Raw genomic sequence first — 9,325 nt, 5'->3', positions numbered from 1 at the left:
ATCTTACATGGTAGTACTTGATATAAAGAGTATCACTCATCATCACCAACTTCATGCGTATACTTGAAAGTTACTCCTGTACATTTATATCCAACCAACCCAAAAGAATTCCACTCTAACTAAAGAGTAAAAGGTGTGATAAAAAAATTAACGAAGTGAGTGAAAATTATATTTGAATTTCAGTAGAGACAAAAAGATATTAGAAGATTTCTTCTTATTTATCTAAGCTGTGTTAGATCATAGCATTATATAACATGTGTGTCGATAGAAGTTAGCAAGTATCAAATAGGATAATTGTTGTGTATGCATACTAGCCCGAATAATAACCAACAACAACAAATAAAACTACAGCTAGGTCCCAAGCAAAGCGGGTACGTCGACTATATGAATTCTCAATAGTAGTGTTGGTCCATTTAAGCTCATCCCATTCTATTACTATTATATAAAAGATTATTGTAAATTATATCGAACCTGAACTTGAAGTACTACTAAGTAAGTAATATATAATCATAACTAATATAGTTGGCATGGCTAACATAGATATTGGCCTAGGCATCATAATTATTTAAAGAGGACAAGAAACAAAAGAGAAACAATTATTGAGAAAGCAAACCTAGTATAGTTATTGTAAGAATAACTTTAACAATTACTTAGAATGATAACCCGATTATTTTTCTTGGAATGGGAAAGTCTAAAATTTACTGATTGCAGCTGACAGTTAAGCAGGCTTCATGTTGCTATGTCATTTGTCAAGTGTCATCTTCTATAGACCGTTGAAATGTTAAACTCAAGTTTCAATGAAAACTCACCAAATCCTTGCTTCAAGATTCAGAAAGGCCAACAGCAATATAAAAGAGGGTCATATGAAGAACAACAAACTCTATATAGGGGTTTTTTTTTTTTTTTTGAGTAGCAACAACCAGTTGGTAAATAACAACACCATATTAATTTCTCATAGACTCGTAATTCCATGTTTTATTGAAGATCTTTGAGACCTATTCTCTAAGGAAAAATATGGGGACTTATTTGATCACTCTAGTTGGCTTCTTGTTTGTGTTTTTTTCTTATGGAGGTAAAGATGCAGTTTTCACATACTCAATTTGTATTCATCTTTTGTTGTTGTTGTTGTCGTTGTCGTGTATTCTCAGACTAGTATGTGTAATTTTGCAGCTGCTTATGATCCATTGGATCCCAATGGGAATATCACCATTAAATGGGATGTAATGTCTTGGACTCCTGATGGCTATGTTGTAAGTTAATATCCTTCCCTAATTCTCTCTTGTTTCTTTCACCACCTTATATATTAACATTGTGATAATAGTAAATTATAATCTCTCCCCATTCATTTTCCCTAAATATTGAGTTCTCTATTGAAAAAAAAAAGGAAAAAAAAAAAGTGAAAGGAAAAGGAAATTCTTATAATTCTCATAGTTATTTATTCTTGCATGTGAGTACCTAGCATATGATATTTAATTTACATACACTGACAGTGTGCTCATTTTCCAAGTTATTAATCCTATTTTTTTTTTTTTTGTGGGAAGTTACCAAAAGTTATATTTGGATCTAAGTTATAATATGCTGTGATTATATAAATATTTTTCACAATTATAAGTGTAGTTTAACTTGTGATAGTAGGTTAATTATTAATTAACTTGTGTAGTTTAAAAGATTCGATCTATCAACTCTAAATTCTGAATCTGTCTTTTGCTCCTAGGCTGTTGTAACGATAAACAATTTCCAAATGTACCGGCATATCATGACCCCTGGCTGGACATTGGGATGGACATGGGCAAAGAAAGAAGTGATTTGGACTATGGTAGGTGCACAAACCACAGAACAAGGTGATTGCTCCAAGTTCAAAGGCAATGTTCCACATTGTTGCAAGAAGACTCCCACTACTGTAGATATGCTCCCAGGGGTTCCTTACAACCAACAATTCACCAATTGCTGCAAAGGTATGCTAGCCTCAAGATTTTAATGATTGAAAACAAGAAATTTAATACCAAAAATATCAGGTCGGATTTATTGTTTACTTTTTCTAGCTGGTATATATATATATATATATTATACATGATTGTACACGTAATATACATATATTATACATCCATTGGCTATTTTTTGTTTAAGCGGTTGGGTGGATGGATATTTTGGTTAATTTTTCAAAAATATAAAACAATAACAATAAACCCAGTGTAATCTCATAGGTGGGGTCTGGGGAGGATAATTTGTACGTAGACCTTACTCCTATCTTGTGAAGTCAGAGAAGTTGTTTCCGAAATTCTTCAAAAATATAAAATATAAAATCAAAGGTAATTCTTCAAAAATATAAAATCATCAAAAGTTGTACTAAATATGAAATTCAAGAACCTCCAAGTATAACTCCTTTGTAATCCAAGCGAACTGGATGTAGTTCTTTAGAGTGATTGACTGACGATACATATTAAGTCGAATTTAAAGTAGATTAAGAATTTTAAAAGGGTCACAATTCACCCTTCTCTTGTGTATTTTCCAGGTGGAGTTTTGGCTTCATGGGGCCAAGATCCTCAAGCTTCTGTCTCAGCTTTTCAAGTTAGTGTTGGCCAAGCTGGTACTTCAAACAAGACAGTTAAACTTCCCAAGAACTTCACTTTGCTTGGCCCTGGACCTGGCTACACTTGTGGCCCTGCAAAAATTGTCCCTTCTACCAAATTCTTCACACCTGATCTTAGAAGGAAAACTCAGGCTCTGAGTAAGTCTCGTTCATCAAATAGACTTGGTTCTGGTTTTGCTTATTCTACTTTTGGTATAACCGGAGTCATTTTTAGGTGTTGGTATGAAGGAAAAGTCATTTTCCTAGGAAAACACTTTCAGAAAATAAGGCATCTTAGACCTTGTGATTGTAAAAGGGTGCTTGAAAATCATTAATTTTTTGGAAATTATGTTGAAGATCATTTTCTTGTAATCAGCTAATACTCCTGTTTTCTACAGTGACATGGAATGTGACATGCACATACTCCCAGTTTATAGCCCAAAAACACCCAACTTGCTGTGTCTCCCTCTCAACTTTCTACAATGAAACCATCACTCCTTGTCCTTCTTGTGCTTGCGGTTGTGAGAATAAACACAAATGCATCAAGTAAGTTTATCTTTTTGTACATCAATCTCACATGCATGAAAAGAGCATATATATTTGATTGAATTTAACTTCTATACACTAATTACGCTATCAGATTGCCTAAAAGATAATTATAGGTAATTGTTCATAATAAGCGAGATCAGTAGCCTGAAAATGAGACATGTAAACTTATACGACATGTTAAAATACACCATTATCATTGTATATAAATCAACATTACTTATGTTCTTGTAACACACAGGAGTGACTCTAAACTACTGAGTGTGGTGGGAATAAACACTCCAAGGAAAGACAATTCACCATTACTACAATGCACACACCATATGTGCCCTGTTAGAGTGCATTGGCATGTAAAGCTCAACTACAAGGACTATTGGAGAGTCAAGATTACTATTACCAACTTCAATTACAGGGTCAATCACACACAGTGGACTCTTGTTGCTCAACATCCAAATCTTAACAATGTTACACAAGTTTTTAGCTTCGATTACAAGCCTCTCGTTCCATATCAATCAATAAGTAAGTCCATGAACTCCCTGAAATACTCTATAGATGCAAATTTTGATATTACATATGGCCACTGGACTTTACCTACTATAACAGTAAGGCCACGAAATTACTGTCACATAATATCACCAAACTTCACCCTCTATAATAGTATAATCACAATACCATTTTTGTCACATCAAAATCACAAAACTTTTACCAATTTACACCTTGATGGGTAGTTTTGCCGATATAGCATGTAAAGTTTAGTGACTTTACTATTACAGTGGATAAAATTAAGTTGCTTTAATGTGACAGAAGAAAGTTTGTGACTTTACTGTTATAACGAATAAAGTTTCATAATCATACTGTTATATTGCATGAAAATTCAGTAACTAACAAGATATAGATTTATAACATTACTGTAGTAGATAAAGTTCAATGATCATACGTGAAATTAGAAACATGTACATTGATCTTGTGTAAAACTTCACTATGCAGATGACACAGGAATGTTCTACGGTATGAAGTTCTATAATGACCTACTTATGGAAGCAGGGCCATCTGGAAATGTTCAATCAGAAGTGCTTCTGCAGAAGGACAAAGATACATTTACATTTAAGCAAGGATGGGCATTTCCAAGAAAAGTATACTTTAATGGTGATGAATGCATGTTACCACCACCAGATACTTATCCCTACTTACCCAACCTTGCTCACCAAAACCTGGTTGCCTTTTCTACATTGTTTTGTTCTCTGATTTTGCTTTTACTTGTTCTGTTTTAATCATTTCTCTAGTTTGTGAATAACTAAACATTTTTGAAGCCATGCAACTATTGCATCATGTATTGGTAGCACAGGTACATGAAAAATCTTTGATAGAACATAATGTCTTGATCATGTGTTACTGCATTATAGGGAATTTGAGCATGTTGGTTCATGACTCTGTGAATGTCATTGTAACGCTCCTGGAATGCTAGAAATAGCTTAAATAAACGCTTCGTACAACATAGCCTAATGCAACAGAAGCCAGAAGGAGATGAATTCACTGAATTGTTAAAATGCTAAAGAAAAAAGAAGGTAGAGTTGCACCACTAAATATAATGGAATGAAAATGGCTCAAAATAGTATTCAAATTCATTTGCAAAGAATCTCTTTACATTGTATAAAGAGGTTACAAAGTGATACTGAAAACACAGGAGTATATAAAGAATTTGATGCTCTATCTATTCTTTTGTCACACCCCAACCTTGGGAGGTGTGGCTGGCACCCGATGCCCGAAGGCCCGAGCGAACCAACCATGAGATATGATCTGAAATATAATAACCTGCAGGCAGAAGAGCCCAACACGACATATATATATATATATATATATATATATATATATATATATATAAACTAGGCCAACAAGGCTGCAAAACAGTATAACAGCTATCCAGAAGGCCGATAGGGCGATACGAAAAATATATATATACAATGACCGCTAGTCTGCAACCCTCTAAGAGTGTAAGACAATCTCAACAGGGCGGGACAAAGCCCCCGACATGCCCAAAACCACACATATACATCTGTAATAGTACCTATGGACTCAAAGTCAGCAACTCCGAAGAAGTGGAGTGCGAAACCCAACGCTGATCCTGGGGGTCCTACTGAGGAGGCACGTCGCTCTGTCTATCCAAACCTGTGGGCATGAACACAGCGCATAAAAATGCGTCAGTACGAAATATGTGCTGAATATGTAGGGCGACAAGTGTAACATGAAAAATGTAATTAACAAGAGAAGAGATATAGAGATAATTTGAATTCTGAAACTAGCCTCGGTAGGAAACTAAAATTCAACATGGATATAAATGTATGCTCGTGACACCGTCGTTCACTATCGCTACTTATAATATATCACATTATATAATAATAAATCCCTCTGTGGGGCTATAATATCCATAACATACCCGGCCATAATAAAGGCTCGGTAGAATCGTACCCGGCCACGTGAAGCTCGGTAATCCCAACTGATCAGTGGTTACACAATATGTGTCATACCCGGCCGTCTATAGTGCGGCTCGGTAATGAAAGTAAATACATACATATACTAAATCATGAATTATATAGGTGCAATGCGAAACCAACCTTAAAAGACGTATTTTAAGAAGAGTCAAAGTGACCTACCATCATTATTCATCGACTATCATGGTTGTTGCTAAAATATTTAATTTTCAACTACGAGCCAACAAGTACTAAGAACATGAGAGTTATGTATTATGAATACCTTTGAAGTAAGTGTTCCTTATTCATGATTTATATGAATGTCGAAATGAGAACGAGTAAAAAGGCTCTAGTTCTTTTTAAACAAGGAACAAGGAAAACCGAGAATTCATAGATATTCTCTGAAGTAAGCACTCTATGAGAAAGGATCAGGTCTAAGCATCTTTATAAGTTGAAGGTGAAATAATTCGAATCCGACGAAACAATTCGATAAACATTTATTCGAATTCTAGTCATACCGAAAAGTATAGCGAAAACCCTGCATACCTTGTCGATGGAGTTATATACTGTTTCCGAGACCTCGAAAGCCTTAGGAATGATTTCCTACATAATACGAACCATTCAAAATCAAATTCAAGCTCATAGCTTATATAATTCTTCATTTAGACATTTACGCGAACAACTTGTGGCCATGAATTTGTAGACTCTTTCGTAGATTAATTTCCCCCCAACAATCAAGCCTATTAAGAGAGGTTTCTTAACAAAATCAAGAACATTTCTATAGAGGTTTCAACTATTTCTTAAGATTCTTATGGTAGAAGTTTACAAAGATCAAAGAGGAAGTTAAATCATATCTTATGTGACCAGAATTACTCAAAATTCGAAATTACTTCAAGGCGGAGTCTTGCTATGAAAAGTGAAACACCGAAGAATTCACGATTCTGAAGCTACCATGGTGTTCTCCATCTTGAGGATGACTAAATTGTTGTTATGCTTGGCTAGATGGATGGGAGGAGTTTGAGAGGAAATCCCTAGATTTTTGGTTCTGTTTTGGAGAGGATAAAATGCAGGGGTTCTGTTTTAAAAATTGACTTAAATAAAGAAATTTTAACAAACCCGACTAGGCACACTGTTCCCGTAACAGTATGCACCCCTATACGAAAATGTTAATAACTCTCTACTTCGAAGTCGTATTAATGAACGGTTTGTTGCGTTAGAAACTAGACTCATAGACCTTCGATTCGGTAGGTAGAACACACCATAACTCCCAGTATATTGAGAGAAAAGCTCATCAACATTTTATCCAAATTCTAGTGAAATTTAAACCCGTAACTTGCGCGCGATCTTTGTCGAATTTTTTTTAATCACAACTCAAATGACTTCCAATCTTAACGTATAACTATCGCATCATTTAAATATCTCATAGAAATTATCTTCCTATCGAATTAGCCCCTTTACAACATGATAACGCCGAATACACAAGGTGTAACATTCTCCCCTCCTTAAGAACATTCGTCCTTGAATGTTAGCAGTTAACCTTAGTATCAGAGCAGGTCAGTCCTAGGGAGTCTGCAAGCCGTGTCTAGTAGAGTCTTGATGGTGTGTTGTGCACCACACTTATAAACATGAGGCTATTGGGCATTTAGGATTATTACTTTCTTCTTGATCTAGATCGTGCAATAGAGCCTAATCATAAGTGTTCATTCCTAATTCTCTTTTTGTTTTCCTTCTCAGTGATGCCTAACACTTGGAGACGACAAGTGGCTATGAAATTTATTCAGAGGTTGGATAAGGAGGAGGGATAGGGCACAAGTCAGGTGCCACCTGCTAATGTAGATCAACATGAGCCACAGAATGAGGCTGATTCTCAGGCTTCCGGGGCTGTACCCCCACCACCCCCGGAAGGGCGTAGAGGAGCTAACATACCTTCAGTCCCTCTCCCAGTTGTTCCTGATCAGTACCTAGATATGCGGAGTGTTGTACAATTGCTGACTCGAATAGTGGCCTCCCAGGCCCAACACCAGACCCTCGGTATTGCTGATAGGTCCGTGAGTGCGAGAGTTCGGGACTTTATCAACTTGGATTCTCCAGTATTTACAGGGGTTGATCCTAATGCTGACCCACAGGATTTTCTGGATCTTATGCAACGAAACGTACAAATTATACATGCCACGGATGTTGAGTCAGTGGAGTTTACTTCTTATAGACTACGTGATGTTGCTGTGACATGGTATGAGACTTGGAAGCAGACTCGGGGGCCTAATGTGCCACCAGTGACATGGAAGGAGTTCTCTAAGGCATTTTTACAGCAATATTTGCCAATCGAGCTTCGAAGAGCCCGACGAGATAGGTTCTTACACTTAGAACAGGGTAATATGAGCGTTCGGGAATATAGCATGCAGTTCAACTCTTTGGCTAGGTATGCTCCTACGATTGTTGCTGATATGAGTGATCGGGTACACCAGTTTGTTAGTGGTTTGGGGGCACACTTGATAAATGAGTGCACTACAGCTTCTCTAAACCAAGGAATGGATATTGCCCATATTCAAGCATATGCACAGGGTCTAGAGGATCGCAAGAGGCAACAACGAGCCAATCGAAAGCATGATAGAGGGCAGCAGAAGAGGGCACGGTTCACAGGTAACACAGGAGAGTTTCGAGGTGGATTTAGGCCACAGTTTCCCCGGCGTCAGTCTTATCTGGCAGCCAGTGCACCACCACAGTTTTAGGGACAGCGACAGGATCAGACCACTTATTCTGGTCAAGGTCAGAGTTCACGGACCCCAGGTCCACAGTTTAGAGGCGAGTTCAGTCAAATGAGGCCTTAGTTTCTTAGATGTGATCGATGTGGCCGAAATCATTTTGGACCATGTCACCAGGGTTCTGATGCATGTTATACATGTGGACAGCCAGGTCATATAATGAGACATTGTCCGATGACAGGTGGAGGGGGTATGGCTCAGCCGACGGCATCTGCAGGGGCTTCTTCTTCTTCTTCGGTACGTCCTCCTAGGCAGAGTATGTAGACATCAGCTGGCAGGGGTAGGGGAAGATTTGGAGCTTCTAGTTCAGGAGGTTAGCTGAATCGCATATATGCTTTATCGAGTCGTCAGGATTTAGAGTCATCTCCGGACGTGGTTACAGATATACTATCTGTCTTTTCTATCGATATGTATGCCTTGATAGATCCTGGTTCTACATTGTCGTATATCTCCCCCTTCGTTGCTAGTAAACTGGATAGAGAGCCTGAATTGTTGCATAAGTCCTTTGAGGTATCTACGCCAATGGGTGAGTCTATTGTAGTTAGACGGGTATATCGAAGTTGTGACGTGAAGATTCATGACCGCCATACGTTAGCTGATTTGTATGAGCTAGAAATGGTTGATTTTGATATCATTATGGGTATGGATTGGTTGGCTTCTTATTATGCCAATGTAGATTGCTGGACAAAGATTGTTCGTTTTAATTTTCCAGGTGAGCCGATTATTGAATGGAAAGGTGATGCTGTAGCGCCTAAGAGAAAGTTTATTTCTTACCTTAAAGCTCGAAGGATGATTTTGAAAGGGTACATCTATCATTTGGTACGAGTGCATGATATGGAGGTGAAATCTCCAACTCTTCAATCGGTTCCTGTCGTGAATGAATTTCCTGATAAACTTCCTGGTCTTCCTCCAGAAAGAGAAATCGACTTTGCTATTGATATGCTTCCAGATACTCAACCAATATCTATTCCTCCATACAT

At 37.3% G+C, this 9,325-nt stretch overlaps 2 protein-coding genes across 2 annotated transcripts; both read left to right on the top strand.

The window, feature by feature from the left end:
- The first annotated feature begins 881 nt into the window (after positions 1–881).
- On the top strand, positions 882–4,543 carry LOC104213892 (COBRA-like protein 4). Its single transcript, XM_009763451.2, has 7 exons — positions 882–1,072; positions 1,171–1,250; positions 1,715–1,955; positions 2,513–2,728; positions 2,968–3,115; positions 3,357–3,634; positions 4,103–4,543. The coding sequence occupies exons 1-7, from the start codon at positions 1,015–1,017 to the stop codon at positions 4,384–4,386; spliced, it is 1,305 nt and encodes a 434-aa protein (XP_009761753.1). The 5' UTR covers positions 882–1,014; the 3' UTR covers positions 4,387–4,543.
- Positions 4,544–7,550: 3,007 nt separating this feature from the next.
- On the top strand, positions 7,551–8,312 carry LOC138878424 (uncharacterized). Its single transcript, XM_070158101.1, has one exon. The coding sequence runs from the start codon at positions 7,551–7,553 to the stop codon at positions 8,310–8,312; it is 762 nt and encodes a 253-aa protein (XP_070014202.1).
- Positions 8,313–9,325: the final 1,013 nt, after the last annotated feature.

The sequence above is a fragment of the Nicotiana sylvestris genome, chromosome 9 (assembly GCF_000393655.2).
Source record: "Nicotiana sylvestris chromosome 9, ASM39365v2, whole genome shotgun sequence".
Taxonomy (NCBI): Eukaryota; Viridiplantae; Streptophyta; class Magnoliopsida; order Solanales; family Solanaceae; genus Nicotiana; species Nicotiana sylvestris.
The sequence above is the reverse complement of the archived record's forward strand: the minus strand, read 5'-3'. Positions and strand labels throughout refer to the sequence as shown.

Bases quoted from the DNA above. Each gene is read 5' to 3' on its own strand.
- LOC104213892 (XM_009763451.2), top strand. From the start codon at position 1,015: ATGGGGACTTATTTGATCACTCTAGTTGGCTTCTTGTTTGTGTTTTTT. The intron at 3,116-3,356 runs GTAAGTTTATCT...TGTAACACACAG, and splicing joins AATAAACACAAATGCATCAA to GAGTGACTCTAAACTACTGA. The intron at 3,635-4,102 runs GTAAGTCCATGA...TTCACTATGCAG, and splicing joins CGTTCCATATCAATCAATAA to ATGACACAGGAATGTTCTAC.
- LOC138878424 (XM_070158101.1), top strand. From the start codon at position 7,551: ATGCGGAGTGTTGTACAATTGCTGACTCGAATAGTGGCCTCCCAGGCC.